Source organism: Pteropus alecto, unplaced genomic scaffold, assembly GCF_000325575.1.
Source record: "Pteropus alecto unplaced genomic scaffold, ASM32557v1 scaffold86, whole genome shotgun sequence".
Taxonomy (NCBI): domain Eukaryota; kingdom Metazoa; phylum Chordata; class Mammalia; order Chiroptera; family Pteropodidae; genus Pteropus; species Pteropus alecto.
In genome coordinates, this window is record NW_006442109.1 from 29169484 (window position 1) to 29183613 (window position 14130).

Sequence of the window (14130 nt, forward strand, 5' to 3'; positions counted from 1 at the left end):
AAATGACAGTTTTGTTTATTCCTTTCCTATTTGGATGCCTTTTATTTCTTGTGTGATTGCTGTTGCTGGGACTTCCAGTTCTTTGTTGAATAAAAGTGGTAAAAGTGGACATCCTTGTCTTGTTCCTGATTTTAAAGGATAAGCTCTCAGCTTTTCACCATTGAGTACAATGTTAGCTGTGGGTTTGTTATATATGACCTTTATTTCATTGAGGTTATGTTACCTCTATCCTCATTTTGCTGAGAGTTTTTATCATAAATGAATATTGAATTTTGTCAAATGCTTTTTCTGCATCTGTTGATTTGATGATATAATTTTTTATCTTTCATTTTGTTTATGCGGTATATCACGTTAATTGACTTGTGAATATTGAACCAACCTTGCATTCTGAGGATAAATCTCACTTGATTATGGTGTATGATCTTTTTAATGCTGAATTTGGTTTGCTGATATTTTGTTGAGGATTTTTGTGTCTATGTTTATCAGGGATATTGGCCTGTAATTTCCTTTATTTGGAGTCTCTGTCTGGTTTTGGCATCAGAGTACTGTGGCCTTGTAAAAATTAGTATGGGAGCCTTCCCTCTTCTTCACTTTTTTTTGTAATAGTTTGAGAAAGTAGGTATTAATTCTTCTTTTAATGTTTGGAAAAGTTCACCTGTGAAGCCATCTGGTCCAGGGCTTTTGTTTGTTGGGAGTTTGATTACTGATTCAATTTTGTTAGTAGTTATCAGTTCAGATTTTCTGTTTCTTTCTCAGTCAACCAAGGAAAATAGTATGTTTCTAGAAATTTATCCATTTCTTTTAGGTTGTCCAATTTGTTAGTATATAATTGTTTGTAGTATTTTCTTATAATCCTTTGTATTTATGTGGTGTTGGTTGTCATTTTTCTTTCATTGCTGATTTTATTTATTTGGGCTCTCTCTCCTTTATGAATCTGGCTAAAAGTTTATCATCTTTGAGAATCCTTATATCAGTGTTTTGAACTCTGTATCTGGTACATTGCTTGTCTCCATTTTGGTTAGTTCTTTCTCTGGAGTTTTGTCCTGTTCTTTCATTTAGATCATGTTTCTTGGTCTCCTCCTTATGGGTGCCTCTCTGTGTTTGTTTCTATGTATTAGGAAGATCTATATCTTCCAGTCTTGGCAGAGTGGCCTTGTGTAGTAGAAGTCCTGTGAGGCCCAGTGACACATTCTTCCTGTTCACCTGAGCCAGGTGCTCTAGGAGTGTCCTTTGTGTGGGGTGTGTGTGCCCTCTTCTTGTAGTTGAGCTTTGATCGCTGTTGACACATCAGTGGGTGGAACTGACCCTCAGGCTGACTGGCTACGAAGACTGGCTGTGACTATGCCAGACAAGCTGTTGTGCGGGGGCTGACTCAACAGAGCAGGAGTTGCTTTTGTGAGACTCTAGTGCCAGCCAAGTCCACACTTCAGATATGTCATTTGTGGAGCTGGTTGGGTGGTACTCTGGTGTGATCTGAAACTAGCCACCAGGTTTGTTGGTTCTATAGCCTCTTGAGAGGGGCTCTGGTGCAGACCAAGTTCAGCTGTCATTTGTTCCCCACTTGTGGCCACCAGGTGAGAGCTATGAAGTGATCTGCAGTTGGTTACTGTTTATGCTGGGCTTTGAGGCACTTGAGAGAGGCTGGCTGCCACTAGTGCCAGGCTTGGCACCCTTTGGTGGCCACCACAATGTGAGCTGAGGCCAGCTGCCACTTTCACTAGGTTTATGGCTGCTTAGTTGAAGCTACATTCCAAGTCAACACTGGCTGCCACTTATGCCAGTCTTGGGCCACTTGATGGGAGTTATAATGTAAACTGAGACTGGTTGCTGCTTGTGCTGGACTTGGGGCTGCTTAGCAAGAGGTACAGGTCACGCTGAGGCTAGCCACTGCTTATTGGAGTTTGTGGGCCTTTGAGAGATTTTAGGAAAGTATGCAGCTTGAGCTGAGGCAGGCTGCTTGTGTAGAAAAGTCACTGCAAGTGGGTTGGGCTGGGTGTGCTAGTTGGGTGGGACAGTTTCTCAGGGAATCACCAAGATAGGATGAACAGTATTAGCCAGATTAATGGAGAGCTCAGATTTGGCATCCACCTGAAGGCTGGGTTGTGGGAGAACTCAACGAAGGAGCAATGGTACCTGCCAGCACTTCTTTCTCCAGAGAGAGCTGCCCTGACCCTGCTAATCCAGCCTACACCCTAGTCAATTTAGTTCCTCCCTGTATGTCCCTGGTGCTTTTTGAGCTGCTGCCTCACTGCTAGAGTTCAGAGCAAGTGAGTCAGTAAGTCTGTGTGTGGGCCCCCCAAGAGGAATGTCTGTCTCACTCAAATGTAATCTCAGCTGGTTTTCACAGCCAGGTGTTATAGTGACTCATCTTCCTGGCACTGGTGCCCTGGGTTTGGGAGCCCAGTATTGGGCTGGGACCCCTCACTCCTCAGGGGGACTTCCACAGGGGAGCTATCTCCCACAACTCTTACCCACCGCACGTCGGTGTGGGACCAGCCCATTCCATGTCTTCACCCCTCCTACCAATTTCAATGTGGCTTCTTTTGTATATCCTGTTATAGGAGTTCTGTTCAGCTAGTCTTCAGGTGGTTTTCAAGGGTGGTGGTTCTATAATTGAGTTGTAATTTTGATGTCATGGGAGGTGGGAGCTTTTTCCTCCTACCATTGTCACTTCTAGTCAAGAAGTGACAATGGTAGGAGGAAAAAGCTCTCACCTTGGTGTCATTATTTAAATTTTTACCAAGTCCTTTATTTCAATACGATCTGCTGATTTAAAGGCCAGTCTCAGAGTGAACATGCAACATGCTTGGGAAACAAGCCCCTGTTCCATTTTCTGTCACATTGATATTTTAAGTTACTTTTGGTCTGCTACTTAAAAGTGAATTAGAATTCCCTCCTAAGACTTCACATGTCTGAGGTTCAATGATATCATATTTCAAAGAATCATTTTTTTCCAAATCTGTTTCCAAACTATAACTATTATCAACACATTCTAGTTCTTGATTCTTCACTTGGGTGCCATAAAATGATTTAGCAATTTATACTTATATATGATTATGCTAGGCTAGATAAGTCTTGTTAGAATGAGAGAGGAAAATCAAAGGAAGAAGATTCTATCTCACTCATTAGTTCTTTCTAGCATCTAATGGATCTCAAAGCCATACCTTTAAACTACTCATAAAATTTCTTCTACCTGTTCTTACTAAAACTGGAAGTTAATTGGTCAGTAGTCTACATTTGTGGTTAGCCCACCTGAAACTCAGGGTCTGCTTATGGTAATGCTTTAGCCTTTTCTTCATAAAATAATTTGATTTTTTATGTATATATTTTTAGGACTTCTTCCAAATTCTACCATTGTCTTTGGTCATCTGTTTTTGACCAAAGATATATTCTCCAAGAGGTGATATCTATAGTGTTTGGCTCAACTTTTCAAGGACAATTCCTCCCTCATAACATTTCTAAAGCTTCTCTATAACATGCAATTGTGTTGGCTCAGGGCCATCATTCATGTGTCAGAAAATATAGGTGTGAGAATTGAATGTGATTCACTTCTGTTTTTTTTTCCCTTTGTTTTTATTTCCAGAAACTAGATTTTGAAAAGGATTTAATAAATGACATTTAATGACTAGTAAAATATGAAATCGTATCCTTTAAGGGCCCAAATTTTGGAAGTTCTCTTTCTTGTGTTTTTAATGTGACAGGCTAATTTTTTTGTTTTTTCCCTCCATAAATCCAGTAAATGTATATTCTAAGCCTAAGCAACTCAATCTCTCTAAATCATATAGAAACTGAATGTTAACCATTACCTACTGGAACTTCTTTTTGAGTATACCATATTGGTTTAATAATGGAATTTACTTGTATTTCCTAACATAAAGCCAGCAGAGAACAAATAAACATGGATACAGTAAGTATAAATATAAATTTCCATATGATTTATTGTTGTTCCTTGTACATAAGAAACAGTAATATACAACTTACACTGCTTTAGAATGTAAAATGGATAAAAATGTGTACAAAAAAAGCACATTCCTAGAAAAATGTATTGGCAAATAGTAAAAACTGGGGTGGGTGGGTAACAAGCAAAACACAAATCAAGAACAAAACAAAAACCAACAATTCTTCAATTCAGTGTGCAAACATTTTATAAAAATAGAAATACTAACTCTACCGGCAGTATTTCCTGATAAATTATTTAAATAGCGTATCTACACAATCTGAGATATCTATTCCAATGGCAATGAGAAAATAATTTATAAAAATAGAGCAATGGTATACAAGATGATAGAAAAAAACAACTTTCAGAAGACGTATTTAACATTTCAATGCTATTTCCTTATTGGGAATACTTTTCTGCAAAGAATTTTTATACTATGTACAACATCGACTTTATTAGGTACTACAGTAGCTTTAAGTTTGTTAGACACTTAAACTCTTTGCTTGAGCCCAAAATTCTTTACTCAGTCACACAACAAATGAGGTAATATTTGTATATAAGTTTCACCTTTGTCATCTTTTTCTTTTGGAAAAAATGAAAAAATAAGTGTAGATGCTTTTCTTCTCCCTGGAAATAGGCACAAGGGGTGGGGTAAAACAGTATTAAAGTCCTCATGGCTTTCTTTACAATCTAAAAACACTTGCAAACAGACATCCAGCTAATTCCACTTGAAAAGAAAAAAATCCAAAATCATTTACTCTAAGCACAAAGTGAAGAGCAGCTCACTCTGCTAATTTTCCTTGTGCCATTCTTGTGAGAGATTTGCTGATAAATCTTAACTACCTGCTCTCAAACACTTTAGATGTGAAACCTAGGTTCCAGGTAGAACAGAGTTAATAAATAATCTGTATTTACAATCTTACAGTCATGAAGACTCATAACAAAGATGATATGGGTAGTCCTTACACTTCTTCCTGTTCCATGAAGTCTTTCAGACAGATCCTCCAGAGTAAGTAAAAAATAAATATTTTACATTGTAAAGCGTTTGTAAAAACAAAACAAAACTACAATCTAAAACAGAATTGGAAAACTCCATGATATTCAGGACAAAAGAGAAAATGAATGTTTTAGTTGATAATTTTGTGCCTTTCTAACCATAAAAGTACAAGCATGGCTGCCCCTCCCTTGGGAGGCAGCCTGGTGCTCATTGAGATGGTAGGTTTTATTTTCCTGCTACATCTGCAATAAAACCAACAATTTCATTGTAACCAGGCAGTGTGGCAGCCAGTACCGCCTTACACTCTGCTTTAATTCTGACTCGCTATTCAGATCTCTATAGGTGACGTGTGAGGGGTGGAGATCCAGGAGGAAGTGCAGAAGCCAGTCCTTCCCTCCCTCCCCTGCTTCTATGTTAAGTGCCTATTTACGTGGGTTAATCAGCTAACACCAGTCAGCATCATAAAATCCAGCAATAGTTTTTCAATCCCCTGAAAATGGTTTAGTACCGAACATGTAACAGTTTCTACATATTTTCTCATACAATTGTCTCTTGGGTATGCGCCCTCAAGGCTTTGGCCCCTGCTCCCCCTATTCCTGAGGGAGTAGGTCGGGTGGTTTTGTTTGCCAATTCTAGTGAGTCCTCCCTTCTCTCATGTCTGAAAGCGCTTTTGAGTCCACTGCTCAGAGGTGGCCTCACAACAGCACCCTGCTCTGACAAAAGCTGAATGGAGCTGGCACCTTCCAACTGAAGCACGTGGATGGTTTTGCTTTTTCAAAAGCAAACCAAAGTAATTGTTTGTATTCTTGGAAGATTCTCTTCTCATTCAGAGGCTGAAGGCTGAGTCTGATTTGGGAAATTGCATTTTCTTGAGGCAAGTCACATGTTTTAAGAGTCCACACTGATGCAAGCAGAAAAAAAAGGCAGGCGGGGAGAAGTGACTCTGGGGGTTTTCTTAAGCCCGTAGTTCCAGAAGGTGCAATACCAGCATTGGTTATGATCAGTCTTTTGATCAACAGTTTGATGATTAGGAATCTGTTAAATAAACACAGAAGTATATCAACAAACAAATTCATAAAAGCATTATCATAATATCAGTCAAATGACCTAGGTGTAGCTTTTTATAATGAGAAAAGCATAATTTAAGATTGTCAGCTTATAAAATTAAACGTTAAATTGTTTGAACATTGTTGTAGGACACCAATGCAGCCTGACTGACCTTGTGGAACTTAAGTTATGCTTTCTAAGGCCTGCAATGTTTAAATATCTTGAGTAAAATCAATCATCTTTTTTCACTCCAATTGAACTTGTTGGCATTAAGCCTTGCCTCAGTAAACATTTATTAAACACTTATTTTTTGGTAGGCCCAATGCTAGACTCCATGTGAGCTTAAGTAACCCCTAAGTGAATAAGCATGGAGGAAGAAAAGCTAAGGTAAGTAGTGAAAATTAATTTAATATGCCAATATAAAGGCAATACTCTTCCCTTTCTTGTATAACAGGGAAAGGTGTGAAAGACAACCTGTGCTATAATGTCATAAATACAACTTAAAGGAATGTGTAAGACATGGAAGCATGTGAAGTTTTAAAGTATTATTAATGTGGTCTAAACTGTAAGGAGCTTGACTGCAATTTACCTTTGCACTGTGTATGAAGAACACAGAGATTGCTAAGCAAATTAATATTAACAAGGACTTGGGATTTCATAAGCCACAGTTATAGCCCTTATTTCATTATCATTGTGTCTTTGACAGCAAAATATAGATAACCTTGTCTGTAAAATAGTCTTTAAATCAGACTGTCCCATAAGGGGCATTCTTAATATTATTCAAAACTAGAGATGTCAAGTGTACATTCACCATAATGTTGCTCCTACCTCTGCATTCATATTTCAGGTCGGAGAAGAATACCATTTCTTGAGAGAAGACAAACAACCCTAGCCTACCACCGGCATAGGTTTTGTCATAGATGGGTCCTGAGTCAGCCATGATTTTCTTCCCTTCATACATCACCACTCTGCAGGTAAAAAAAATCTCATTAGTGACACCCCTAGGTTTTGGTCTTCTCCTTCTTGCCCTCTGGTGTGTGACTATAAGTGAAATTTAATCAGTGCAATCTTACCTAATGAAACCAGTCTTTGGCCTGTGGCTGAGACGCCATCTGTAGGCAGTGAAATCTTTCCAGCCTATGTGACGAGGGTCATGCCACAGGGTACGGACCTGAAGGAAAAAGAAAAGGAAAGATTGGAACACAGCTCCCTCATGAGATTTATATTTCATTCCATAAGAAACAGTGCTTAAAGGTACCGAGTTGATCTAAATTAGGGGAATGCAATGTAGGATTTTTCCCAAGGCCTCTTTCATTTGATGTGTGCCCTTGAATACACACATAAAGTAGAAAGAATGGAAGGAGCTTTATTGTTTGAAGAGGCCGTAACGGCCTTTGGGTTTGAAGGGTGACTAGTTATGGTGAGCTCCCCTCTCAGACGCTGGGAACGTGACATATAAGACCTCTTTGAGTCTTGGTCAAAGCACAGCATCCCTTGTGCTAGTTAAGCACCTGTCATCTCTCTCCCTCTGCAGGTGTTCTTACCTGGCCAGGGGTATTTCCTGTGTGCCACAGGGCATTCCGCAGGTGCTCACCAGGCCCTGTGGTAGAGTTCACAACTTTCACAGAAAGGCCTGAGTATCCCTGAGCCCTTGTGGGGTTGACGTCCCAGTAGGACTGAGTGATCTGCTTCCACATCACAACGTAGAAGCGGCTGCTGGACTGGTAGCCGAATACAAATCCGGCATAGTCATCATCCCTTTCAGTGTTGATGAAGAAGGTGCCACTGAAGTCCACAGCATTAAACTCATCATAACCTGGAAGACAAGGCCAGACCCAGGTTAAAAACTTTCAGAAGGTTTTTCATTACATCTCAGACATCATTTAGTACCCACAAAGACACACACAACTGCCAGGTTCTATATGTGTTTCTTTTCTTTCTCTTTTGTTTGAAGAACTCACTACTCACCTATAGCAAGTCCAGGATCACAGTTGACAGTCTGGACAAGTTCTTTACCCTGATGGCGTACCACCCAGTTAGGGTCATTTTGGGATGTCCCTTTGGGATCTAGAGGAATCATCTGGAATCGGCGGAAATCAGTCTCACTGATATCAACATTTTCAGGACAGATGTCATCAATGTCTGGCACGTTGTCATGGTCAAAATCATCTTTGCAAGCATCACCTCGACCATCACCTAAGGTCAAAAAGGCAAGAGATCAGTGAAATTCTGAAACACTATTACTGGTGTCAGAAATTCACTATCTTGTCAAAGTTGGCCTTTAGTCTCTTTATCTTCTCAAATGCATTCATCTTTGTCTCAATTTCCTCAATCCAGAGAGCCATGGTTTCCATTACTCCCTTAAAACGTGGCTCTACTGACTTACCATCAGAGTCCTTCTGGTCGGGATTGGGAACAAGTCTGCAGTTGTCTCTGTCATCGGGGATGCCATCATTATCATCATCATGGTCGCAGGCATCTCCCTTGCCATCTTTGTCATGGTCGGCCTGGTTGGCATTAGGCACATAGGGACAGTTGTCCAGGTTGTTCTGGTGGCCATCTTCATCAATATCCTGATTGTTGTCACAGGTATCTCCAATGCGGTCTGAATCAGAATCAAGCTAACAGACAGAAGCAGAGGGTAAAGTATAAGTCATTAATAATAACTTATGGCCAGTGGGGTTTCATGTCTATATGCTACTGCCAAAAGACAGTAATATGTACAAATTAAGATTTTCCTTGATCCTTGTTTTTATACCAAAAAAACTGAAAAGGGACATTTAAATGTTTTTATAAAAAATACAAAGTTTTCTAAATTAATAGCATTATTTAATCACTAAGGATGAAATGCAATGTTAACTACTTGTATCTTAATGTTAAATGAAATTCTTTGGGTACATTGTTATTTTCTATTGAAGGGTTTCAGTTGTAAACTTGTTGACATGTCAGCTTCTACTCTAGGCCATTAACTCATGGAAACATGGCAAGCTTTTTGCACATACTGGGTAATGTATATGGTAAGGATCAATTAGTTTATTTTTAGGTACTTAGTTTTATACATCTAGTCCATAAGGATAGTCATCTGTTGGCTCAAGTAAAGTAAAAATTCTGAGTTTTTTCAGAACTATTTCTCAGAGTCCTTTTACATTATCTAGTGTGCATGGAATGCTTAAGGATTATTTATATACAAACTGAAGTTCTTGCCAGCATTTGTTCTTTGCTAGTAAGATTTTTGCACGCCTGAATTTTGTTATGAATTTTATCACAGTTTGAGGAACCAAAAACTCATCCGGGGAGGTTAAATGATATCGAAGTTTAATTATAAGACCCAAACTCAAAATAGATTACCCTCCATGCCATTTGATCAGCAAAATTATCTCAGACCATTCAAACTTTCCTGTTATGGCCCCAGAACTCTTTATCCTGTTGCTCTTTGCTTTATAGGACCTCATAAGAGCAAACATTAGGAGGAAAAAGCTAGATTTCTTGTATCTTGAATGTTATAAAGATGTTCCCATTTTTCGAATTTTCTAAATTTCCAGAACAATGCATTTTAGGGAAAAAATGCCTTAACTTTTGTCCCTGTAGAGCCTGTTCTGGCTAATGTCTATCTGTAGCACTCCCTACTATAGGCAGAGAACGATACCTATTTGCAATGCCAAACACTTTTGAAGAATTGACAGAACAGGAATTTCTCCAGCTTTTGGGAAGTATTTTCAGTTTGATGATTTTCTTACAGGCAGATTACAGCATTAGGCATGAAAATGGTTATTTTGCTTAAGGATATTTTCTTTCATCTTTTAGTCTTAAATATGATTAATATTACTAAAGTTGTCAGATAAAGTGATTATTACTAGAGTTGTCATAGATTTCTGCTTTGTATAATTTATCTTAATGATATATCACGCTGAACAAGTCACGAACACCTTTTAGAAGACATGATTGAAGTTATAAGACTGTCACGCTAAAAAGATCTATGGGACTCTATAAGGAGATTACATCAGGCAAACTGTTTGCATGAAAATATTGTCATTGGCTATGAGACATTGAGAGCCATGGTAATGAAAGTGTTTGTACTCTATTTTTTAGAAGTCTAGAAAATAGGTATTCCAATCCTTCACTGAAGGACTTTGAAAGGAGTCCACATACCTGGTCTGGATTATGTTCCAGGGGGCAGTTGTCACACTGATCTCCAACCCCATCCATATCAGTGTCCTTCTGGTCCACATTATAGACATACTGGCAGTTGTCTCGTTCATTGAGGATACCTGCCGAGAAAAGAGGGCAAGTAAGAACTGGAATCTCTAGCCTCAGATGTTTCAACTAAACCACACACAGCCAGGGCTGAGTGCAGTCACCATCACCACGGGCCTGCTGGGGTCAGGGAATGTCTTACCATCCCCATCAATGTCTGCAGCGCAGGCATCTCCTTCCCCATTGTTGTCTGTGTCAGCCTGATCTGGGTTGTGGTTGTAGGGGCAGTTGTCACAGCGATCTCCCACGTCATCTCTGTCATAATCATACTGGGCTGGGTTGTAATGGAATGGACAGTTGTCCTACAAAGAAGAAATGGAGCATTATACCACCCTGTCTGTGAAAAGAGCTCAAGACTCAAATCACATGCATTATATATGTATGTATGTATGTATGTATGCATGCATGCATGCATGTATGTATCTGCAAAAATCTGCAACTGGAGATTTCTATTTAGGGGCTATACTAAATGAGTACTCAAGTGTAAAATGATCACTGCAAAAGTTAAAAGCCAGGACCTAACGAATGAAACATGGATTCCTTTTGGTTATTAAGTCAGTGAGAGATATATATAAGCTCATCATCTCAGTTCTCAGTATGCCTAAAGTAAATTTTACTATAATTTAGATAAGACATCTGAAATAAATCTGGGGAACAAACTGTCATTTGTTTATTGTAATTTCTCACTCAATGGAGAGAAGGTTGTGATGAAAAACAAAACCCTCATTTAAAAATTCTCTTGGCAACATCTGTGTTCTCAAACCACAGAAATACAATAATTCTTCTCTTATCATATCAGTTTGGTATATTTTTCCCTATAACTCTAAGTTCATCTAATCCTAACGTGTTTCAGGCTGTCATTGAATAGATAAGATGAAAGAGAAATGGAAAACATTTGTTTTTACCCTATCATCTGGAATTTTATCATTGTCATCATCGTCATCACAGGCATCACCAATTCCGTCCTTGTCATAGTCTTCCTGCCCTGAGTTGGGTAGGTTGGGGCAGTTATCCTGGAGAGAGAAAAATGCACATTACAGCTGCACTTTGCATGCCCTTTGCTCAGTTCATACAAGAAAGAACTAAATCCTGCTTTGTAAAATTTTTATGGAAAGAAAAATATGTTCTTTGGGGGATATATATACAGAATTTGCATAAATGCCGTAGGCTTCATACATGCTGGCAACACAAGTCACTCTGCTAGTATGTGGTAGAGTAATGAACATTTTCCAAAACAGATTTTGGAACACAACTGCCAAATGGGTTTGCCCCACTCATATTCTTGACACCAAGTGATTTGATATTAAGAATTAGTGCTGTTCTGCATTTGGGTGACAATCTTTCAGTTTCACTTTCAAACGTTAAGCATTTAAAATACTTTAGCCTGTTCTTTTGATAAGGGTGACGTGCCCTCTCTCTGGAGGCACATGAGGGGACCAGGTTTTACCTTTTTGCAGTGGTAAGTTGCATTGGCCACGCACACCAGGTCCTCGTTGGGCCAGCCGTCCAGGTCTGTGTCCTCCCCGCAGATAATGCCGTTGCCAGCATAGCCAGGCTTGCACTCGCAGCGGAACATGGGGTCGCTGTAATGGCCCAGGTAGTTGCACTTGGCATTCTTGTTGCAGTCGTGTGTCCCATCTGTGCACGGGTTGCGGGGTTTGCACACCTGAGGGTATGACATCCTCATGTTAACGCAGAGCCTTCAAGTCTCCAAATACCACAGAAGCAAGAAGAACCCAGGTCCCTGTCATCTCTGGACAGAGCCTCCATGGGGAAGAGTGTGGTTTACCTCTGTCCTTCCCCTTCTCCCCCTGGTGTCCAGGTTATAGGTTAACATTGTTTCATATGTGTTTTTCCTGAAACTGCTCAGAACTGAGGCATTCATAAGTCCATTGGCTCACAACTTATTCCAGAGCAGCATTTGCAAATGTGACAGATTTACATTGGATTTTCTAGTCATTCTAAAAGCTGGATTGTGCATTCACCTCTATCTCCCCATCCCTTCTTTGTTTTTTGTGAAGGGGATGAAATGACATTCTTCCCTTTCCTAGTTGTTTCAGTCAAGGACACCCCTCATTTACTACAGTCTACTGGTCTGGCCTACTGTACCTGTTTGTTGGCAGTGGCATGCTCCACACCCTGGCCGAAGGGCTGCGGGCCAGTGAAGCGTGGTGGGCAGGGCAGGCAGTTGTAGCCAGGGTCTGTGTTCTCACACCTGTGCTCTCCGTTGTGGTTGAAGCAGGCATCGGGCACTAATTTGCACTATGGGAGAAATAACAGTTTGCTTAATGTTTAGAAAACACTGCCATCGGAAATGACTAGGACAGGTTAGCCGCTTTCTTAGATCTAACTCGGAGCCATCAGTTCCTCACCTCATCAATATCTTTGCACTGGACGCCATTTCCACCATAGCCAGGAGGACATGCACCACATTTCCAGCTGCCGTCTGGGTAGCTAGTACACTTGGTCCCAGCAAAGCAGGGATTGGACAGGCATCCATCTGAGACAAGAGACAGGCAAAGGTTTGGTCTAAGATGCTAACTGCCATGCTGGTCACTTAAACAATACAGTGTAACTGATAACTTGTTGAGATTGTGTTGTCCATCTGGCGTTTTAGAGTAATCAAACCACTCAGGACCATTCAAAGCTGGAACTCCCTCGAATGCTGACTATGGCATTTATTTAATAAAAAACCCACAGGTGGTTTTGTCCTGGGCTGCATGGCTCACCAATTGGACAATCCTGCTCATTGCAGATCTGGTTTTCCATCACTTCACCGACACAGTCCTTGCCCCCAAACTGGGGAGTGGGGTTATTGCAGAGTCGGCTACGTTTCTGTACTCCTCCTCCACAGGTGACGGAACAGATGTCCCATGGTGACCAAGGACCCCAGCCTCCATTAACTATATAAAAGTGAACCACATGCAAAGTTAAAGTCAATTTTCAAACATCTCACCTGTCAAAGAAGATTTTCCTAAGTTTGTTCAAGAAACCTCTGCTACCCTGGCACATGGGAAGAATGTTTGGGAAGAGGGTGAGTTTGAAAGGGTTTTCTTTGTTTTTCATTAAAAGAAGCTACTGAGCATGCAGTGCTTTGCTTCTATTTGTTTCTCTAGGAAATAACCTTTCCCCCTCCATGACCCACTGAACAGATGGCTCAGATGCCAAGTAACCAGCTGTTGAGCAGAGCTGCTGGGGGCTCAGCCCTTAGCCAGGCAGTGTGCTCATACTTACCAGGGCAGGCATCTTTCTTGCAGACTTTGGTCTCCCGAGCTTCACCTTCACATGGTTTCCCATTCATCTGGGGGCTGGGAGAGTTGCAGAGCCGGATCCTTGTAATCACACCATCACCACATGTCACAGAACAAGATGACCATGGGGACCAGTGGCTCCAGCCGCCATCCTGTTTAACTAAAGTACAAAGCTGATGGTTATAGAGTGCTTACCATGAGCCAAGCTCTGTGCCGATTTAAATGTTATCTAAATAAATTCCTCAAAATAACTTTATCAAGAACTGTCATCCCCAATGTGCAGATATGAGCCTCAGAGAGGGTAAATTGTGCTCGAGGGTATATAGGTAGATGACAGAATTAGGGTGTAGATCCAGAGAGTCCAGGACCTGTCCTCTTAACCTCTGTGCTATGGAGTCACTCTATCACTCTAGGTGATTAAAGAACAGGTCAGTTCTTCACATTCTTAAGTGGCCCTGATGCTTACATCTCTTATCACACTCCTGAATATGGCAGGTCCTCGTCTGGACAGAGGAGCCCTCGCATCGGTTGTTGAGGCTGTCGCAGGAGCGGCCACGCTGCTGGATCCCATTGCCACATGTTGCAGAGCAGGAGGTCCACTCAGACCATGGGGACCAGCCATCGTCCGCAGAGTCGCTGGCTGC

General features: G+C 40.7%; 1 protein-coding gene across 1 annotated transcript in view; it reads right to left on the reverse strand.

Moving 5' to 3' along the window:
- Positions 1–3912: 3912 nt before the first annotated feature.
- THBS1 (thrombospondin 1) overlaps positions 3913–14130 on the reverse strand; it is a 16150-nt gene continuing 5932 nt past the window's right edge. The window contains exons 8-22 of the mRNA XM_006920506.2: positions 13953–14126; positions 13470–13646; positions 12965–13138; positions 12608–12735; positions 12345–12497; positions 11683–11901; positions 11141–11248; positions 10378–10537; positions 10131–10249; positions 8368–8602; positions 7950–8177; positions 7526–7797; positions 7055–7152; positions 6810–6949; positions 3913–5969 (exon numbers count right to left, since the gene is read on the reverse strand). Of these exons, the coding sequence (XP_006920568.1) occupies positions 5962–5969; positions 6810–6949; positions 7055–7152; positions 7526–7797; positions 7950–8177; positions 8368–8602; positions 10131–10249; positions 10378–10537; positions 11141–11248; positions 11683–11901; positions 12345–12497; positions 12608–12735; positions 12965–13138; positions 13470–13646; positions 13953–14126 (2393 nt within the window). The 3' untranslated portion in view covers positions 3913–5961. The remainder of the gene's footprint in view (positions 5970–6809; positions 6950–7054; positions 7153–7525; positions 7798–7949; positions 8178–8367; positions 8603–10130; positions 10250–10377; positions 10538–11140; positions 11249–11682; positions 11902–12344; positions 12498–12607; positions 12736–12964; positions 13139–13469; positions 13647–13952; positions 14127–14130) is intronic.